This window comes from Myotis daubentonii, chromosome 6 (genome assembly GCF_963259705.1).
Source record: "Myotis daubentonii chromosome 6, mMyoDau2.1, whole genome shotgun sequence".
Lineage (NCBI taxonomy): Eukaryota > Metazoa > Chordata > Mammalia > Chiroptera > Vespertilionidae > Myotis > Myotis daubentonii.
Genome location: NC_081845.1, coordinates 91,279,966 through 91,302,230, shown reverse-complemented (window position 1 = coordinate 91,302,230; position 22,265 = coordinate 91,279,966). Strand labels below are relative to the sequence as shown.

Here is a 22,265-nt window from a genome sequence, read left to right as displayed (position 1 = left end):
AAAGATTATGTAGCTTAAGCATGATTGTTCGTAGTTAAAGTGATTAATTACCCGCCTGGCACTTAGTTGAGGGGTTTTATTCCCTCCCTAACTTCAGGGGAAAATCCCTACCTGGGGATTCAACCTTTCTCGGAGAGGTGACCTTGGTTAAAACACAGCGCCAAGAAGGTGAGCAAACATATTAAGAACCGTATGCCATATATGCCAGGTCCCTTGAAACAGCAAGGATGGACCGGCTCCCGGCACTCTGGTTCATAGGTTGACACTCAACTACTGAGCCACGCCAGCTGGGCAGAATATGCATAAATTTAATAAAATCTTTTGAGATACAGTCTATTTCCAAATTGGGGTGGGTTTGCCTAAGACCTTATCTGGGTAAAATTACATTGGGTTGAAATAGATTTCAAGTTAAGAAATTTATCTATATACAGACAGTCCTCTGGTTTCATTGGACTTGACGTACGTCGTTTCGTGGTTATGTTGCCATCTCCCATTTATTTACAACAAAAAAATGTTCCATCATTTCGATGTATGTACATATATGCTTTTTGTTTTTTATTATTTATTTATTCAACATATGTACATATGTGCTTTATATTTTTTATTATGTATTTACCACAAGTAAAGGTCAGGAATTGTTATCTTTCTTTTAAATTTTTTTTTACTGTTTCACTTCATTACTGCTGTGTATTTGCTCCATGTGAGTGACGTAGGTGCTTATGTAGGTGGGTTCCGACTTACGGCGAAAATCACATTACGTCGCGCTGTAGGAATGGATCTTCGACATAACCCGAGGACCTACTGTATATAAAAAGCCAGTGACCGGAATACTGTAACGACTAGAATGACCGGTCGCTATTAAGCCCACTGCGGCCAGCGAACTGGCCCAATTGGGGGGTGGGGCAAGCTGGCAACCTCCTGTGGCCCCTCCCCCCCGCTGGCCCCACTCCCAATTGGCCTCTGCCATGCCGATCAAGGGCGAGGCAGCCAGCCAACCCCCCCACAGCCCCTCCCCCTGCCTGGCCCAAACCCAGATCGGCCTCCCACCCCAATTAGGGGTGGGGCCAACTAGCCAACCACCTGTGGCCCCTCTCGATTGCTGGCCACACCCCCGATAGGCCCCCACACCCCATTGGCTTGCAGCCAAACCCCCAGCCAGCCCCCCACAGTCCAATCGGGTAGGGCTGGCAGGCCAACTGCCCACAGCTCCTCCCCCCAGCGGGCCCCACCTCCTAATCAGGGGTTGGACTGGCCAGTCAACTACCCGCAGCCCCTCCCCACGCCTGATCCTGCCCCTGCCCCTGATTGGGCCCCCAATACCAGTTGGGGGCGGAGCCGACTGGCCCACTGCCCACAGCCACTCCCCCTGGCTGGCCCCACCCCTAATCCGCCCCCACCACCCCATGGGCCCGCATCCCTTCCCCCAGGCCAGCTCTGCCACTGATCGCCCCCCCCCACTCTGATCAGGAGTAAGGCCAGCGGCTACCGCCCATGGCCCCTCCCCCTGGGTGGCCCCGCCCCTGATCAACTTCCTCAACACCAATTGGAGGCGGGGCCCGCTGGCCAATTGCCTGTGGCCCCTCCCCCTTAGCGGGCTCAGCCCGGATTGGGCCCCAATTGGGGCAGGCTGGCCGGCCAACCTTCCACCATCTCTTCCCGACAGGCCCTGCCCCGATCAAGGCTGGGCTGGCCAGGCCCCACCCATGTGCGAATTTGTGCACTGGGCCTCTAGTGTGTGTGTGTGTGTGTGTGTGTGTGTGTGTGTATTTAGATGACTATTATTTAGTCTTAAAAGAAGAAGGAAATCCTCTGATTTGCAACAACATGGATAAATATAAAGGGCATTATGTTATGAGAAATAAGGCAGACAAAGAAAGGCAAATACTGCATGTGGAATCTGAAAAAGAAAAAAGAAACAGTTGAACTCATAGAAAAAGTAGAGAAATGATTGCCAGGGGCTGGGGGGTGGGAGATATAGGGAGAGGTTAATTAGTAAAACGGTACAAACTGTCAGTTATAAAATGAATAAGGTCTGAGGATCTAATTATAGCATGGTAACAACTCTATCCTAGATAATAAGAGGTAATATGCAAATTGATCCTCACTCCATCACACCATCACAAGATGGCTGTGCCCACAGGGAGGCAGGGTTCCCATAACAACCCATAACGAGCAATCAGCAGGGACCTGAGGCTGCGCCCCCCACCCGGTGGGGCATGATGGGGGACCTCAAGCCGTGTCCCCCGCCCCGGCGGGTCTTGATGGGGGTGGGGCTGGCCAGGACTGGGTCTCACATGATTTTGAGGTGCACGCAGGTGGGCAGGGACTTGACTCTGGGTCCTGGAGCATGCCCAAGACTCTGACAGAAGGAAGATTTTCATATACATTTTACTAATTTTCTTTTATCTCTGACAATTCTATTATAGAGAAAGGGCAAACAGCAATATCAAAATATTTCCTCTAATTAATTTCCTTTTAATGTGCACGGATTTCGTGCATCGGGCCACTAGTATTGTATAATTGTAATTTGCTGAGAGTAGAATTTAGATGTTCTCGCACACAAAAAAGCTAAATACATGAGTTGATAGATGTGTTAATTAGCTCATGAGGGGGAATCCCTTCACAATGTACACATATCAATTCATCATGTTATATACCTTAAATATCTTACAGTTTTTTTGTTAATTACACCACATCAAAACTGGAAAAAGTGTCTGGTCCATCCAGGGACCAATCCAGTATCATAATCAAATTGTGTAACATCTCTTTAGTCTTCTTTAATCTGGAATAGTTCCTAAATCTATGCCATTCATAACTTTGACACTTTAAAAGAGTTATTTTGTAGAATGCTCCTCAGCATTTGTCTATCGTTTCCTCCTAATTAAATTGAAGTTATGTACTTTTGTCAAAGTTACATAGACATGATACTGTGTCCCTCTTATGAGGTGGGAGCATAAGTCAATTTGTACTCTCAGTAGTGATGGTAACTTTGATTTCTGTTATCGGTGTGCCTGTCAAGTTTCTCAGCTGTGAAGTAACTGTTTTTTTTTAAAAATCCTCACCCAGGGATATGTTTTTTCTTTATTGATTTTTAGAGAGGAAGGAAGAGAGGGAGGGAGGGAGGGAGGGAGGGAGGAGAGAGAGAGAGAGAGAGAGAGAGAGAGAGAGAGAGAGAGAGAGAGAGATTGAGAGATTGATCTGCTGCCTCCTGTAGGCGCCCTGACTGGGAATTGAATCCATCAGTCCATAGCCCAGGTATGTGCCCTGACGGAGAACCAAACCAACTGATGCTCCAACCAACTGAGTCACCTGGCCAAGGCTGTAAAGTTTCTATTTTTCCCTTTGCAATTAACAAATAGTTTGAAACTATGTAAATGTTTTGCGCCTCATCAAACTTTTACCAACTAGTTTTAGCATCCAATGACTCTTGCTTGAACCAATTTTTATTAATGATAGCTACTAAATGGTGGATTTCTAATGCCATCTTTCTTCTGCATTAGTGGTTGGCATTCAATTGTAAGTAAGAAGGAAAACTTTTCCCTAATGTATGTATGTATGTATGTATGTATGTATGTATATGGTTATAGCAGCATTAGGTCATTATACCTTACTAATGTTATTTATTTTAATGCTCAAAGTGACTTTTGAAACTTGCTTTTTAGTGGTTTTTAATTGTTTTTATGAACCTACAGAAAAATAATTTGTATGCTAAATAAAATATTCAAGAAATATTCTATATAATAAAAGGCTAATATGCAAATTGTCCCCACAGGTGAGAGTTTGACAGACCTGGGGTTAGACATGCGTTGACCACCAGGGGGCGGTGGCAGACAGCCAGCCAGTGGAAGGGAGGCAGCGGCCGGCAGTCCCTAGGAACCCTAACCGTGCATGAATTTCGTGCATTGGGCCTCTAGTGTGTACTATAAAACAAGACAATCATACCTTATCTGGCCTTAATGACTTTTAGTCCTCAGATAGACATACGGATTATAGCAGCAGTTGCTCAAGAATTGAACCTTCCAAGTATCTGGCTATTGTTGCACATGACACTGAATGGCTTTCTATACTTTCCTAGAAATAATGGTTCCTGTTTTTTATATCATTGACAGTTTTTCACAAAGTTTTTACCACACATATGTGTCTATGTGTGTGTGTGTGTAATATCACACAGTAATGCAATGTTATAATAATTGCCTTATAATAATAATCTTACATTTTTAAGATAGTTAAGAAATGAGCAAAAAATATGTTTATACATTCTTTCATATTAACTCACATATTTACCATTTCTAGTGCTCCTCCTTTCTCCCCATGGATTTGAGTCATTTTCTGGTGTTATTTCCTTTCAGTCTAACTGACTTCCTGATATCAACAAATCTGTCTTTATCTAGAAATGTATTTTACTTTCATTATTGTAGGGCAGTTTTGCTGGTTTAGAATTTTTTATTCAGCACATTGAGTATGTCATTCCACTGTCTTCTGGCCTCCATTGTTTCAAATGAGAAGTCAGCCAACTGTAATGCATTTTTTCTCTTGCTGCTTTCAGATTTTTCTGTCTTTCAGCACTTAGACAATGATGTGTCTAGGTGCAGATCTCTTTGTATTCATGTTACTTGAGGTTTGTTGCATTCTTGGTTATATAGATTCATCAGTTTTTGACCATTATTTCTTTTTAAATGTGTGTCCTTTTCTTTTTCTCTCCTCTCCTTTGGATACAGCCATTAGGTATATGTTATTATGTTGATGCTGTCCCACAGACCTCTGAGCACTGTGTATTTTTCTTTAATCTTCAGACTGCGTAATTTCTACTTACTTATATTCAAGTTCACCGATTCTTTTTTGTATCATTTAGAATCTCCTGTTAAGTCCCTCTAATGAATTTTTAATTTATTTCTTTTACTTTTTGTGATAAAACATACATAACATATAATTTACCATTTTAATCATTTCTAAATGTACAGTTCAGTGGCATTAAGTGCATTCACATTGTCATGCAACCATCAGAACTTTTCTTCTTCTCAAACTGAAACTCTGCTACCCATCCTATATAATAAAAGGCTAATATGCGACCCAATGGTGGAACGACCTATTGCTGTGATGCGCACTGGCCACCAGGGGGCAGATGCTCAATGCAGGAGCTGCACCCTGGTGGTCAGTGTGCTGCCACAGGGGGAGCGCTGCTCATCTAGAAGCCAGGCTCACGGCTGGTGAGCACAGTGGCAGTGGCGGGAGCCTTTCCTGCCTCCTCAGCACCGCTAAGGATGTCCCATGGGGAGCAGGCCTAAGCTGTCGGTCAGACATCCCCCAAGGGCTCCCAGAGTGCTAGAGGGCACAGGTCTGGCTGAGGGGACCCCCCCTCCCCCTGAGTGCACGATTTTTGTGCACCGGGCCTCTAGTATTTCTGTAAAAGAGAGGGAAAGAGCCAGTCACAGTGAATAGACTGTTGATCCTCCTGCTTTTGGCCAGGAGTCACATAACCTACCACTCTGACAGCTGCTGAGGTGCATCTTACTTGGAGACCTTTTGCAAGAAGGTTGTGCTATAGTTATCTTCCTCTTACCTATAAGTTTGAAGGACTGAAAACAAAGGAAACTAGGAGATTAAACAATCAGAAACTCTTAGTCTGACAATTATATCTTCAATAAATATAGTTTACATTTAGCAATGTCCTTTAAATACATTATTTCGGCTTCCAATTACTTGTGAGGAAGTTATTACCATCTTAGTTGGTAGGGAAAGAAATTGAAAAGATGGGAAAGGAAAACATATTTTCGAGTCACCATTGTATGTCAAGTACCATTAGGAATTTTTGGTACTTGCCCAAGATTACACAGTTATTAAGAGGTAGAGAATGCATTTGACCCTGAGTGATTTTATGAACTTTATATGTGTAATGTAATGCATATATTAAACACTAGTTAGATAAATGAAGTTAGACTTCTTGAGGTAATTTTGTGCCATAAACTCACCTAAATATTTTCCTTCTTTCTTTTCTAGTATCTACCACAAGCCTCAGTGGGTCTGACAGTGAGACTGAGGGGAAGCAACGCAGCTCTGATGATGCATTCAAAGCAGACTCTCTTGTGGAGGGAACTTCTTCCCGCTATTCCATGTACAATAGCGTCTCCCAGAAGCTTATGGTATGTTGGCACTTGGGTTGGGTTTCTAAAGCTGCACCAGAATTGTGAGAGAGAAGGGAATTTGTATTGATTGGTATGAAAAGAAGAAATGCTAGGGAGTGAGTTTTTCCTTTGCTTTTTAGCTACTGAAATTTAGTAGAGTGTGGCTCTCTTTTCAATAGAGGTATTGTTCACATTGGAGCAGTGTACGCCAACCTTTTGGACCTCACGGACCACCGGTTGGCAACCAGTGCCTTGGAGTTCATCCATATGCAGTGGTTGCTCAGGCCTGCTTCTGGTAATCGCCCTCCAGGGGAAATAGACAAAAATCTTCTTAGGATTGAGTTCTTTTATTAGATAAGGATCTTTGGGTTTGAGATTTAGGTCTTTGATTTTGGGGATACATAATTGAGCCCAGTAACTCTAGAGGTCAGTATGAGCTGATACTTGTGACATTTAAAAAAATGATTCTGTTCAGGAGCTTATAGTACCTCCAAGACCTCAGTTTTGCATGAAGCAATTTTTCTGTTGATCTTTTGATTTGGGCTTCTGTAGGCCCTCATTGTCCTTGCCTATTCATGGTCTTTTTGAGTGCCATATAAATTTTTGGAATAGTTGTCCTAGATCTGTGAGATATGTCATGAGTATTTTAATAGGGATTGTGTTGAATCTATAGATTGCTTTGGGTAGTACAGCTTTTTTTTTTAATTGATTAAGTTATTACATAAGTGTCCTTATCCCCACGTTACCCCCTATTCCCCCACTCGTGCCCTCACCCCCCTGTTGTCTGTGCCCATTGGTTAGGCCTATATGCTTGCATTTAAGTCCTTTAGTTGATCTCTCCTCCTTACCCCCACCCTCCCCTGCCTTCCCTCTGAGGTTTGATGGTCTGATTGATGCTTCTCTGTCTCTGGATCTGTTTTTGTTCATCAGTTTATGTTGTTCATTATATTCCACAAATGAGTGAGATCATGTGGTATTTGTCTTTCTCTGACTGGCTTATTTCACTTAGCATAATGCTCTCCCGTTCATACATGCTGTTGCAAATGGTAAGAACTCCCTTTTTACCACAGCATAGTATTCCATTGTGTAGATCAGGGGTCCTCAAACTTTTTAAACAGGAGGCCAGTTCACTGTCCCTCAGACCGTTGGAGGGCCGGACTATAGTTTAAAAAAACAACTATGAACAAATTCGTATGCACACTGCACATATCTTATTTTGAAGTAAAAAAACAACACGGGAACAAATACAATATTTGTATTTGCATATGGCCCGCGGGCCGTGGTTTGAGGACCCCTGGCTTAGAGCATTGGTCGGCAAACTGCGGCTCACGAGGATTTTCACCTCCAAAGGAGACAGCCATTGGACCCACAGTTAAACTGCAGTTTGTTTGTTTTTTATTTATGCTTCTTTTCTTTATTAGGCTAGAAGGAAAACTTTTGGCCTTACTTTTAAAAATCTTTTTTTTTTTTAAATTGACTTTAGAAAGAGGAAGAGAGAGATAGAAACATCAATGGTGAGAGAGAATCATGGGTTGGCTGCCTCCTTTATGCCCCCTACTGGGGATTGAGCCCACAACCTGGGAATGTGCCTTGACCAGGATTTGAACCATTGATCTCCTGGTTCATGGGTCGACACTACCACTGAGCCTTACTAGCTGGGCGAGGCCTTACTTTTTTATATTTCTTAGGGTCTAGCAGAATGTCTGGCACATGATAAGGGCCACATAAATGTCTGTTTGTATAAAATGCTCCATTTTATCTATTTGTTTATATAAATGCACCATCATTTCTCTCTTTCAGGCCAAGATGGGCTTCAGGGAAGGTGAAGGATTGGGTAAATACAGCCAGGGTCGGAAGGACATCGTTGAGGCCTCTAATCAGAAAGGTCGAAGAGGCTTGGGTCTGACGTTGCAAGGCTTTGAACAGGAGTTGAATGTGGACTGGCGAGATGAGCCCGAGGTAACTGGTGTGGGGAGGAGAAGGCAGAAAGCCACTGGGGTTTTGGGTGCATGCCTTTAAGTTGTCACATTGACACACTAGAAGTCTCCAGAGGCAGTTTGATCAGGGTGGTTAGTGAGGGTTGAACTAGTTTCTTACATGGAAGGTTCTGGGGATGTCCAGAATGGAAAACAAGTCTGGGGGAGGGGGAATGATAGGATGTGGATTTGTTTCCTGTTGCTTCGTATAGGACTATCTAAGACCAATGGGTGGAAGATACTGGAAGGCACGGTTTACCTCCACAAAGAACCTTAATACAGCTTTTCACTAGTGACTACGATACCTCAGAAGGTAGTGAGCTTCCTCTGCTGAAACGGTTCAAGTGGCCGATTGAGGACCCACTTTCCCATTGTATGAGTGATTGGATTAGGTGCCATGTAAGGTCCTTGAACCTCTAAGCAGGTGTTTGTTTATGCCATATGGCTTTTTCATTGTGGATTTAGTCTGCTTACCTACTTGGGTACCTGTTTGTTTTACCCTGAATACCCAAAGAGACTCATTCCTTTTCATGGTACAGATAATGTGATTTTATTTTTATTCATTTATTTATGTCCTACCTTATTCCACAAAGGATTTGAAGTAGGTATAATAAAAGCCCCTAAAAATAATGATGTAATATTACCATTATGGAGTTGAAACTAGAGGAAATAGAAAACAAATGTCTAATCTTCTACATAGTTGCTGTAATTTAGCTTCAGATGTGGTTCTGAGCTCTGGAAAATTGATATTTTATTTGTCTCTCTGATGCTTCAGTTCAGGAAAATCTCCCATCAACCTGTGCATGATAAAAGCCTAATAAGGCTTCAGCGTAAGAAGCTGACAAGCCAAGAGCTAATGGGTTCTGATGTGGTCCTGCTGTGTTGCCTTGTAGTTGGAAGGAGACGAGACCAGCAGAATAGCAGATGAGACAGTGCAGAATAGGGTAAATATTTGTAATTGGGTGCTAGATGTAGGTTTTTACCTCAGAAATTCTTGGTGCTTTCTGTGTCCTCATTTGTGTGAAAACAAGTAAAAAGCCCCAATTCTCTCAGTGGAACAGAATTAGAACTAAGTGCTAAACTTGAGATACGAAATTTGCCCATAAAATTTCTGCTTTTAATGGAGACAGGCCATTGAAATTCCTTTTTGAGACAAGGGTGTTCTAATTATCATCTACCATAATTCAGTTTTTCTCTTACAAAAGATGCCGTATCTTTTGGTTAAGAATGTGGCTTAACTGTTAGATGGTGGTCACCTCTTTCAGGCAGATGAGTCTGGGTGGCCTGAGGTGACTCCCATTCCTAGAGTCACTACAGGAAGGTGCTTAGTGACTTCTGTAGCCAGGATGGAGGGAGAGGGCAAAGTTGGAAGCTTCAGACAAAGTCCACTTTGCAGGTAGCCTTATTATATTTAGACTTCCATGGGGAGATTGAATATTCTTTTTATTTCTATAGGGGTATCCAAAGTATATATGAGTTGCTTTTTAAAAAAAATATATATTTTTATTGATTTCAGAGAGGAAGGGAGAGGGAGAGAGAGATGGAAACATCAATGATAAGAATCATTGACTGGCTGCCTCCTGCACATCCCCTACTGGGGATTGAGCCCACAACCTGGGCATGTGCCCTGACCAGGAATCAAACCGTGACCACCTGGTTCCTAGGTCAACGGTCAACTATTGAGCCACACTGGCTGGGCATAAGTTGCTTTTTTAAAAAAAGTTTATAATATAAAGCACAACCAAGTATGCTTAAAGGTGATGGATTTGACCAAGGAGAGAAGCCATGATTCACCGCCTGATTCATTGACAAAAGGCTTCAGTAATTTTTCTTTTACTCTTTTCTCTGTTGATGGTGGTTGGCTTGCCCTTCAGACCTTCCATTGTGATACCATTTTATGCCTTTCAGAGCATGTAATATTACCTTTAACCACATTGCTTCAATTTGCAATGGTGAGTCTCTTCTTCACACTTGCTCAGGAGGGAATGTGTAAAGCTGCCATGCAGGTTAGCCACCTGTTAAAGTTTCATAATCCATGTCTCTCTAGCCCAGTGAACGTAGCCCTGGCTGCACATTAGAATCATTTGGGGACTTCTAACAATGCAATTATATCCAGTTCCCACCTCAGATCAACAGAATCATATATTCTGTGGGTAGGCCCCAGGCACCAGAACTTTTTAAAAGGACTGCAGATGACCCTAATGGATAGCAGGGTGAAAACCACTGTTTGGGCTTGATAAGGAAATTATGAGGAAGTAGTTCATTAGAGGTGCTAGTTTCTGCCCTATCTTGAATGAATGGGTGGGAAATCCTATTTATTTTGTAACACTTTGAAAGGCATCAGGAGGTGAGATTCATTGCTTAGTGTCTTCCTGATGTGATTACCTATCAGAGACACATCTTTTATCCCCACTGCTCTGTATCCCCACTGCCTCTTGGGACAAGGACTATGTCTTTTTTTAACTCAGTGTCCATAATGGTATTCATAAAAAATATTGAAACAAATGAAGGATACTTTGAAGGTTTGGGAAGTTTCTAGGGACTGAAACCAGAATTGGACCTGGCCTTCAGAAGTTAAACTTGAGAATTCCAGCTCTCAATTTTCATGTCTAACAGCTGCCTTTGGCCTCAGCTTCCCAGACTCTTTCCACTCTGTCTGAGTCCCTCTTGATTGTTTTGGGGAAGCCCTGGTGAGATGGGGCATAGTTCCGAGGGCCTGTCTTACCTGACTTAATTGCCTCTCTTTTGTTTGTAGCCTAGTGCCTGTGAGCAGGTGTCATGGTTCCCAGAATGTACCACTGAAATTCCCGACACTGAGGAAATGAGCGATTGGATGGTTGTGGGAAAGGTAGGATTTCAGGAAAATGTACCCTAAAAATGTTGGCACTTATCTCCTGACTTTTCCTCTTCTTCGAGTTGGTATGTATGTGTTTATACACTAGAGGCCTGGTTCATGAAAATTCCTGCACTGGGGGTGGTCTCTCAGCCTAGCCTGCCCCCTCTCAAGTTCGGGAGCCCTCAGGGGATGTCCTATTGACAGCTTAGGCCCCCTGGGGAGCAGGCCTAAGCCAAAGTCTGGCCTCCTTCTGTGGGAGGCGACTGGGCCGATCAGGGGAAGGCGCCTCCCTGATCACCCTGCTGCTGCCACTGCTGGCTGCTGCAGTGCTGGCCCTTGGTCCTTGCTTCTTAGCACTGGCCCCGCCCCCTGCCCACTGGTGGGTGGGGGGCGATCTGGGGCCAGGCCAGCTGGGGGAGGGTCTGTGGGAGGTTGAGGCACAACAGGTTGCACCCCGTACAGCCTCTGCGGAGGCGTGGCACCGGGACCAGGCCTGCGCTGCTATCTCTGTGGCTGCCTCTGCGGAAGGGGCAGCACTGGGACCGGAACCGTGTAGCCACCTCTGCGAAAGGAGCTGCGGCCGCTGCCTCTCCTGCGCTGTTGGCCCTCGGCCCTCGCAGCCCTGCAGCTTTGTCTGGAAGGATGTCCGGTCTATCCGGTCTAATTAGCTTATTACCCTTTTATTAGTATAGATGTGAAAAATGTGAATCTGACCATTCTGGCAGGAATAAAACTGTGTGTTAATATGGTGTGTTAATGGCTTTATAGATATGCCCCTGGGACATATGGCAGAGAGGTTTTTTTCTCCTAGTCATTTAGCTTGCAAGACAACACAAAATGCACAACTTTTATCTTCCTCACTGGTTACAGCTGGGCATTATTCCAGGTAGATGAAAAGACACTGTACCTGTCCTCAGAAAGTAATGAGGGAGTTGTTACAGAGGGAATTTGTCTAATATCCCCTGGAAAATTGTAAGAATAAAGTAGATAGCTACTAAATCAGTGTGGTCTAGAGTAGCAGTCACCAACCTTTTGGACCTCACAGACCACCAGTGGTCGCGGACCACCGGTTGGCGACCACTGATCTAGAGAGTAGTTCTCAAAGTATAGGGGCTCCCAGGGATCTCTAATACACTTCCAGGGGGGTCTACAAAGTTAGTTATTTTTGTAATGATACTGAAAGTTTTTTCACTCTCATTCTTTCACAAAGTGCCCAGTAGAGTTTTCCAGAGCCTATGAGATAATTTCAGAACCAGTTGAATATAAAGGAGAATCTTGGTGTCATCTATTTAAGCCAGCTATTAAGAAAGTTTTTAAAATATATATATTTATTGATTTCAGAGAGAGATAAAAACATCAATGATGCACCCCCCCCCCCCATTGGAGATTGAACCCACAACCCACATATATGCCCCGACCAGGAATTGAGCCGTGACCTCCTTGTCAATGCTCAACCACTGAGCTACACAGGCTTGGACAAATATTAGGAAATTTGCAAAACTGGAAAACAGTGCCATTTTTCTCACTAAATTATTTTTGGAAATATAGTTATTTTTCATAAAAATGCGTTATTTTTATTAACATTGTTTTTTATATTCAATTAATATTTTAAAATTTCCTTAGTTTTAATAATAAACCTCGATGTATATATCTATATGTCTCCCACATAAATAAAAGCTCTTTGAGGTCCTCAGTGGTTTTGAAAAGTGTAAAACCTGAGAACACTAAACTTGAGCACCGATGGTGTAGAAGTGGCCTCACTCAGACGTGATGTTGGACTTGACAGCCACCATCACAGGGTTGCTGGGAGGCTCTCTTGAGCCCTTGTTTTCTGTGGCGCTGCCGGGTCAGTGCCTAGTGTCGTGCAATCATACTCATCACAGAGCAAGAGGCTTACCCGTTGAAGGACAGGCTTCTGTCATTTGGGGTAGTCCCATCCTTCTGCCTCCATGCCCTAGGGACAGACAGCTTGAATGTCTCCTTCCTGTTTGCTTTTCTCAGCCTTGGCATTCACGAGTCTTGTATCCATATGGTGCTCTAGTCAGAGTACCCAAGGGGCTGCTTCGTCTCATAGCCACCTGGGGTTTTGCCAGAGGATTTAGGATTTTCTCACAAGTTCCTGCTCCTCAGAGATTGATGTTTTTTGGCAGGAACTCAAGCCCCTTCGCTACTCATTTGGAACCCTAGTTTCTCCATTCATCCCCCCAAGTGCAGTCACACATGGTCATTACTGACTGTTTTCTTCTCCCTGTAGAGGAAGATGATTATTGAAGATGAAACAGAGTTTTGTGGGGAAGACCTGCTTCACAGCGTGCTGCAGTGTAAGGTAAGGCCTGTGGCTAGAGCTGGAGTTGAAAACTGTGTGTAAAGGGCTGCCTGGGCTTTTCCAGTTCTTTGAGTCACTTGTGGGGGCTGAAGTTTAGCTGTTATTTTCCTGGTGGTCCGATGTGCAGCTTGTACATTTCTCCAAGGCGTCCTTTTTCCTGGTGACGCTCTGCTTTGTAGTGTTGTGGTGTCCCTGTGGTCAGTAGCCAGGAAAGGATCCACTTAACCTCAGTGGGTTGGTTCATTATAATCCTGGGGGGTTGGCTGATATAATGAAAGGTTTGAAACCATTCTTTAGCATTAGATAGACCTGAATTCAAATCCTAGTTTTGCAACTGTTTTTGCTGTGTGACCTTGGGCCAGTTGCTTTAGGTTTGCTGAGTTGAGTGTCCTCATCTATAAGATAGGGAGAAAATACTTTGTAGGGTTGCTGTGAGAATTAAATGAAATGCTGGGGGGAGGCTCCTAACGTGCTGGATGAGTAGCCTTCTCTTGATACCTTGAGGCCTGAGTTTTGGGCCAGGAAGTGTATTGCTCGGGACAGAAAGAGCCAAGGAAACTGAGGAGGAAATGGGTTGGAGAAGCAGCAAGGCCTCAGAGCTTACTTATTTTTATTGATTTTTAAAAATTGATTTGAGAGAGAGAGGCAGAGAGAGAGAGAGACAGCGATATGGAGAGGAACATTGATTGGCCGCTTCCTGCATGCGCCCTGACCGGGAATTAAACCCGCAACCTTATGGTGTACGGATGACTCTCCAACCAACTGAGCCACCTGGCCTCAGAGCTTACCTTTTTGACAGGCAGAGGGTTGGGAATATCTTTATAGTGACTGGTGCTCTTGTGAAGTGAGGCTGTTTGTTTTTTTAAATCAGAGAGGAATTTGGAGAAGGGAGCAGGGATCCCTACTACGTGGTAGCTGCCATCAGGAGGCCTGGTCTTGGTTTGTTTGCCCTCTCTCAATGACCCCCAGTCGAGAGAGCCTTGGTATCAGACTCCAGTCCCTTGGGAAGTCGATGCTGGAGTGGACAAAGAGATTTGCTATGAGGATTAGCAATGCCAGGAGGTGGCCCTGTGCTTAACCATGGCGGTCATTTATTAACCACTGACCATGTGTCAGGGACGTGCTTACATTTATTGTGTACCATTTTACAGGCGATAAAGTTGAGGGTCAGAGTGATTGAGCAACTTATCTAGGGTCACACAGCCGGTCATTTTAGAGCTGGGATACAGCAGGAGCCTTCTCTTTGGATGCTGTTCGTTGGGCTCCTCAGGCTCTGAAGAGCCCTGCCCCTTGCCAGCGGATGATGCTCACCTCGAGGCTCTGATTCTCTCTGGGCAGAGTGTGTTTGATGTCCTGGATGGGGAGGAGATGCGGCGAGCTCGGACCCGCGCCAATCCCTACGAGATGATCCGAGGAGTCTTCTTCCTGAACAGGTTTGCTGACTTTTCCCTCCCCTCCCCTGACCTGACCCTCCGCCTTTTCTTTGAACTTCAGCTTTCCGTGTCTGGTACTGAGTTGAGCTCTGTCTGTCTTTGTTGCAGGGCGGCAATGAAGATGGCCAATATGGATTTTGTGTTTGATCGCATTTTTACAAATCCACGGGACTCTTATGGGGTGAGAACAAGTTTCTGCTTCTGAATTCATAGTGTTAAATGGGCTTAAGCTTCAGTGGCTCAGAAATTGCCATTTGTGCAATGTAATTATAGCTGCTATGTGTTAGAGTTGCATTTATGTTAGAGATGCATTTTATGTTAGATATTTTGCTTTGAGCTCTTGAGAAAGGGCCCCACAGTGTGTCCCTGTGGTCCTAAGAGTGTCCCAAAAAGCATTGTCTCTAGGGCTGCAGGCCCAAAGGCCCAGCCCCCGATGCTGCAGGTCCTGTTGTGCACTCCCAGAGGAGGTGGGCAGGGCTGGAAGCAGTGGAGAAGGGACATTCCTGGGCCAAATCAGCAGCTGTGGCATCTAAAGGCCTGGAGAACAGGGAGATGAGGCCATGAGTTAGAGCATGGGCCCCTACTGCTTTCCGTAAGCATGTATTTATCCAGCCCCTATTTGTGCCAGGCACAGTGCTAGGCACTAGGAATATAATTTTGAATGAGATAGATGTGATCCCTTTCCCCATGGCGCTTTTAGGTTCTGGACATTCTGGTGGAGTTGAGAGCTGGTAGGGGTGTAGGACTGGGATTTTGTAAAGCCTTTCTGTGCTCATGACGTGTGGAGACCAGTTGCCACCAGGGGCTTTAGCATGCCTTTTTACCATGGATGAGGTAGAGTAGAACTTACAGTGAGTTTATTTCCCAATTTGGAATTGTGACATCATCTGATTTGGGTGGTGTTTCTGGTATGAGAGGAGAGTACTCTGGGAAATATTTGAGAGTTGAATGACATGTGGGCATCCTATCCTTCCACTGGTCCATTTAAAATCAGCATGTCATGCTGTGTTGTTCAGTGAGGCTGGCAGGGAGTGTACCACTTCCATTGCAGGAGTTGTCACTTAAATACACGCCTTCTTTGGGTCTCAGCTGCCTCATCTCTGAAATTAGCCCTGCTAACCTGCAAGAGGGCCAGGGTAGGACCAAACGGCTCTTAAGAGTTGTGCCAGCCCTACCTTGTTTGGCTCAGTGGGAAGAGCATCGGTCTGCGGACTAAGGGGTCCCAGGTTCGATTCCGGTCAAGGGCATGTACCTTGGTTGCAGGCACATCCCCAGTAGGGGGTGTACAGGAGGCAGCTGACCGGTGTTTCTCTCTCATTGATGTTTCTAACTCTCTATCCCTCTACCTTTCTCTCTGTAAAAAAATCAATAAAATATATATTTTTTAAAAAAGAGTTGTCCAGCTCTCAGATCTGTGAGTTCTGATGTGGCCACTTTCCCTTCCTGCCTCTTGGAACAAGCTTTGTGTGGGATCATACTTATCAGGCTTTGGCCCTTCTCAAGAAATGGTAAAGCAAGATGATTTTCTACTCTGCTGCATCTCATTTCTCTGAACACAGACCCTCCATGATGACAGAGAAAAAATAAAGGAAATTTCATTTTAGCGTTACTGTCAGGGTTTCAAAGCATTTTTACCCAGTTCTAGAAAGTTAGTTCTCTTTGCCTGTTTCTGCTTCACTCACCCTCCTTCCATTAGGCCTTCTGACTATCCAGTCACCGAAAAAACTTCCTTTCCAAGTTCTTAATGTTTCAGCTCCACCTACTTCACTGCTTTCTCTGCTGGCAAAACTGGCATTTAGACCCCTCCAGCCTTTAGTCATTTCTCTCTCCCCTGTCTCCCTCCCCATTTCCTAGTACCAGCAGGCAGCACAAAGGGGCTCTTGGAATTAGTATCTTGAGAAAATTAGGTTGATATAATGTTGATTTAATTTTCTGAGTTCCAAATGATTTTAAACCCCTGCCTAGCAGAAGAGCTCTGTCAAGTTGATGGGAAGTCACAGCATCATTTGGGGCTTTTGAATGAAAACGCCTCCAGCAGCTAGTGTCTGGTTGTTGTCTTTTGCTGTCAGGAAAATGAAGAAGGCATCAGGTTGTACCATTCAGGTAGAGGGGTGGAGATGTTAGTTACATAGGAAAAGGCAGCCGAGTCTGTAACGCTTGAGGCAGCTTCTTGACCTGAATTGATTGTTAGTGGCCATGGAGAATTCCCCTTTCTGAGATGTTTCTCTGCATTCCACTATAAAAGGTGATTTCTCTCTAGCCTCTAGAGTTTTCTTCTCTCTTTTGCTCTCTGTTTTCCCCTGAGGACCAGAGTGACAGCCAAGGCCAGCAGGCTTAGCATGTTTTTCAGGTGAGCAGAAATGTGCTAGAGCAGCTCCCAGGAGAGATGGGAGTGGCTGAAGCCCTGGGCACACGCCAGGTTTGCTAGGGTCTCTAGCTCTTGGATCAGGCTGGCTGTAGAATACGAGCGTGGATGCAGAACTTGAAGCTTGGGATGGGGTGGAGAGGTTAGAGGTGGAAAGTGGGAGGGGAACACGACTCAGGTTTTCCCATGTGCTTCTGGTTCTTCAGGTTGTGGTAAAAGTTGAAAAGAGACTAGGGTAGGGAAATCAAGAAATTGTAAGCAAGAATTGGAAGAGACTAAGGAAAGAAGGGAATTTAGATTCTTTGGGTATCTGGAAGTCTTAATATAAACCATTAGAGGTCCGGTGCATGAAATTCGTGCACTGGGGGGGGGGGGGGATATCTAAGCCCGGCCTGCGTCCTCTCCCAGTCCGGGAGCCCTCAAGGGATGTCTGACTGCTGCGGAGGCGGGAGAGGTTCCCGCCACCGCTACTGTGCTCCCCAGCTGTAAGCCTGGCTTCAGGCTGAGCATCTGTCCCCTGGTGGTCAGTGCGTATCATAGCGACTGGTCATTCCACCTTTTGGTCAATTTGCATATTAGCCTTTTATTATATAGGGCTAGAGGCCTGGTGCACGAAATTTGTGCATGGCTGGGGCAGGGCGTCCCTCAGCCCAGCCTGCACCCTCTCCAATCCGGGACCTCTTGGGGGATGTCTGACTGCTGGTTTAGGCCCGATCGATCCTGGGGATCGGGCCTAAACTGGCAGTTGGACATCCCTCTCACAATCCAGGACAGCTGGCTCCTAACTGCTCGCCTGCCTGCCTGGTCGCCCCTTACTGGCCCCCCTGCCAGCCTGATCACCCCTAACCGCCTCTGCCTGCCAACCTGATTGCCCCTAACTGCCCCCCCAACCCCGCTGGCCTGGTCGCTCCCAACTGTCCCCCGCCAACCTGGTCTCCCCCAAATGCCCCCCCCCCCCATGGCCTGGTTGCTCCTAATTGTCATCCCCCACCGCCAGCATGGTCCTCCCTTACTGGCCACCCCCCCCCCCCACCAGCCTGGTTACCCCTAACTGCTACCCCGCCAGCCTGGTTGCCCCTTACTGTCCCCCCTGCTGGCCTGGTCGCCCCACACAACCTGCTGTTTAGTCATTTGGTCATCCCTTACTAACCTCCCTGCTGGCCTAGTCGCCCCACGCAGCCTGCTTGTTCAGTCGTTTGGGCGTCTCTCACTAACCCCCCTGCCGTCGTGGTCACCCCATGCAGCCTGCTGTTCAGTCGTTTGGTTGTCCCTCACTAACCCCTCTGCCAGCCTGGTCACCCCACTCAGCCTGTTCGGTCCTCCATTTGGTTGTTTCGGATGTGACGGCCCCTGGCTCTTATATATATCTATCTTTATGTTAGAAATTTGTGTGCCTGGGGATATTGTTGAAGTAAGAAAACATGTTTTGAAGTGTAACAAGAGACAAAAACTGAATGTGGATCCTTAAGTTTCTGTGCCGTCTTAGAGGAAATTAGCATGTACAAAGTGCCCACTGAGGCATTGGGAAGAGAAAGAGATGGAAAAGGACAAAGTTCTGACTCCATGATAGTTGATCTAGCTGAATTGATAACTTAGGTTTGTTTAGTATTTTACAGTTTATAAGGTTTTTGATAGGTGGTAATTTATTTAACCCTGCAACGCTCTTAGGAAATAACCTACAGCCCTGGCCTGGTGGCTCAGTTAGTTGGCGCATCGTCCCATACACCAAAAGGTTGCGGATTTGATTCCTAGTCAGGGCACATACCTACGTTGCAGGTTCAATCTCCAATTAGGACATGTACAGTAGGCAGCCGATCAGTGTTTCTTTCATCTGTGTTTCTCTCTCTCTCACTCTCTTTCTCAAATCAATAAAAACATCCTTGGATGAGGATTAAAAAAAAAAAGGAGAAATAACCTATATTAGTTCCAGTTTATAGTTGAGGAAGCTTGAGCTTAAAGACATAAATTGTGTGCTTGCCATTGACTGCACAGCCAGTAGGTGGAAGAGGCGAGAACCCCAGCTGTCCTTTCTGTGGAAAGATCTGGCTGTGGCCTGTGAGGGCCACATGTCTTGAAATCACAAAATGAGATCATATTTATGTCCTTGTTTTGGAGGTGAGATGCTTTTATTGATTCATTCCTCTTCCTTCCCCTAGTTTTCCTTTGGGCCAGTGGCTCATTGGAGAGGCTGGAGCCTGGGCTGGGGGCTAGGGCAACACCCCGCAGCGAGGAACATTAGTTTCCCACTTTCCAGTCTGTGCAGGCCTTCAACTTGTAACCCCTGCCTCATTACTACCTCGCTGTCAGGAAAGTGCTAAAATAATGTTCTTGGCAAATGCCATTTGGCCTTTTTTGTGTGCAAATAAATAAAATCCAAATATATAAACAATTGATAGCTCAGGAACAAAGAGTGGTGGGGGAGGAGAGAAAGCATTGATGCATCCCAGCATGCCTGCGTGGGCTTGTGACAATGTTTATTTTTAGCTCAAGCTATTTTTTCCAAAAACTTTTTTTCACTGTTTTGATAAAGCTAGATAGCCATCCTCAGAGGGAAGGCCCTTGTCACCTAGAAATGGACTGGGTTGTGCACATTAGTTTTCTATTTCTCTCTTATAACTTTCCCCTAAAGCTTTCTGGTCTGGATCTAGCAGTTGCAGAGCTCTGGACAAGCACCCAGCCATGGCAGCTTATAGAGAGCAAAGGCTGAGCTGCCTGAGCCCCTCCCTGCTGATGGTCATCAGTGTCCTCCTGCCACCCACTCTAGAGCTCAGCCTCTTGTCACTGGTATAGATGGTACCTCCTCTCTGCTGTGGAGGGTCTGGGCAAGTAGAATTCACCATCTAGGGCCCAGGTGTCTAAAGGGAAGTGTAAACACACAATACAGGTCCATGCTTCGTTCAGCATGAATTTTATTTATTTATTTTCTTAATATATTTTTATTGATTTCAGAGAGTAAGGGAGAGGGAGAGAGAGATAGAAACATCAATGATGAGAGAGAATCATTGATTGGCTGCCTCCTCCATGCCCCCAACTGGGGATAGAGCCCACAACCTGGGACCCTTCAGTCCACAGGCCAATGCTCTATCCACTCACTGAAACCAGCTAGGGCTCAGGATGAATTTTATATTAATAAGAGTTAAAGCTACTCAGGTGGCCAAAATTATAATCCAATGCAAATTCAAATGATTATTGTAATATAGATATTCCTGAGGTGGGTGGGTGCTCCGAGGGCTGCCTGGAAGCTGCACACTGGTGTCTCCTTTTCTCTCTTTTGTCAACTCCCAGCTGTGCACTGTCCCAGGCCTCCGGCTAGCAGAGGGGCAAAGGCAGGAGAAGAAAGGGATGTAGAGAAGGAGAAAGGGGTGTAGACTAAATGCACTGTGGTATTTTGCATTGGATCCTGGAACAGAACAAGGACTCTAGTGAAATCGGAATCCTGCCTGGAGCTTAGTGAATAGCAGTGTACATGTTGGCTTCTTAGTTTTGACAATGTAAGGTATTAGTAAAACTGGAAACTGGGTGAAGGGTATATGAGAATTCTGTCTTTGCAACTTTTCTGTAAATCTAAAAATATTCCAAAATAAAAAGTTAATTGAAAAAAAGGGAGTGCCGAGGAGGATGGAGAGGGAGCAGGGAAGTGGACACTGTGGTCTGGAGAGATGGGTGCTGTGGCTGAGATGGGGGGGCGGCAGGGCTCCCCACGCTGGGTTGGACAGGAAGACCTGAGTCTAGCAGTCAGGCTGACTGGACTCTGATGAGCTTTGTTGCAGATGGCTGGGAGCAGCACGCTTTGTGACTTTCCCCCCTGTCTGTAATGGGGGGATGTAGCGTCTATTCTGCTCAAGGACTCGTGTAAGGCAGGATATGGTGAAGATGATGAGAAACAAAAAGTGCATACCCAGGTGCCCATTAAGATGTTTTCATTAGGAGTCTGAGCTAAGCCTGGTGGTGTGCAAGGCATCCGGGTATTTTGGGGTGGGGTGATGGTCCCAGACACACTTGCTGGGTGTGTGGCCTGGCGGGGACTCTGCGTTGTGCTTGGGGAAAGGCTGATTTCACTCCCTGCCTTCTCCTTCCTGCCATTGAGCCATCTTTTTCCCCTTCTCCTGTCCTCCCCTGGCCTTTGCAGAGACCACTGGTGAAGGACCGGGAAGCGGAGCTTCTGTACTTTGCTGACGTCTGTGCAGGCCCCGGTGGCTTCTCGGAGTATGTGCTGTGGAGGAAGAAGTGGCACGCGAAGGGCTTCGGCATGACTCTGAAGGGCCCGAATGACTTTAAGCTGGAGGACTTCTACTCGGCCTCCAGTGAACTCTTTGAACCTTATTACGGTAGGGACACAGGAGGGCACTCGGGGCTCTGGGACAGCCCTCTGTGGAGACGTAGGTCAGAAGCAGCTATTACCCACTTGCCATGTTTTCTTTCCCAGGTCTCCCAGTCCATGTCATGAAGGTCTTGGTTCCCCCTAGTCTGTCCCTTTGTGCCTAGGCCTGTGGGGTACAGGTTACACTTGCATCCAGGCCATATGCATTCCTCCTTTCTTCTCTGATGACAGGAGATAATGAAATTGCCTGATCTCTGGCCAAGAACTGGCAGGGTCATTAACATACCAGCCTTGTGTGGGGGTGTGAAAAGTACTGATAACAGACAGCTCAGCTGCCCTTCAGCAGTCCCCTCACCCACCCTGGCTTGATTGTTGTGATTGGCACCAGATCCCAAGTCCTTTTTTAACAGTCCTTAGTAAAAGGACAATATTGGGCCCTGGCCTGTGTAGCTAAGTGGTTAGAGCGTCGACCTGCGGACCAAAGCGTCTTGGGTTCGATTCCCAGTCAAGGGGACGTACCTGGGTTGCAGGTTCAATCACCGGCCCTGGTTGGGGCGCATGCAGGAGGCAACCAGTTGAATGTGTGTCTCTCTTGACCATGTTTCTCTCCCCCACTCCTTCCCACTCTCTGAAAATCAATGGGAAAAGATTCCTTCAAGTGAGGATTAGCCCAAAAAAAGTCAAAATTGGTTCTGAAATGTAGGTGCTTTAAACACAACTTTGGGCTGAGGAGGAAGGCTCTCTGTTCAGTTGATGACTTTTGGCTGGTTAACTCCTTGTCATCTCTGCTTTATTCCATGCAGCAGGGCCCTGTTTCTGCCTCCTGTCCATCACTGTAAGGCAGCTTTGCAGGGGGGTCCTGCGGTGAGCTGCTCCTCACAGGGGC

General features: G+C 45.8%; 1 protein-coding gene across 1 annotated transcript in view; it reads left to right on the top strand.

Moving 5' to 3' along the window:
* Nucleotides 1–22,265, top strand: part of CMTR1 (cap methyltransferase 1) — a 56,847-nt gene that overhangs the window by 15,305 nt on the left and 19,277 nt on the right. The window contains exons 3-9 of the mRNA XM_059701808.1: nt 5,998–6,140; nt 7,923–8,081; nt 10,854–10,946; nt 13,189–13,260; nt 14,599–14,693; nt 14,802–14,874; nt 21,188–21,386. Of these exons, the coding sequence (XP_059557791.1) occupies nt 5,998–6,140; nt 7,923–8,081; nt 10,854–10,946; nt 13,189–13,260; nt 14,599–14,693; nt 14,802–14,874; nt 21,188–21,386 (834 nt within the window). The remainder of the gene's footprint in view (nt 1–5,997; nt 6,141–7,922; nt 8,082–10,853; nt 10,947–13,188; nt 13,261–14,598; nt 14,694–14,801; nt 14,875–21,187; nt 21,387–22,265) is intronic.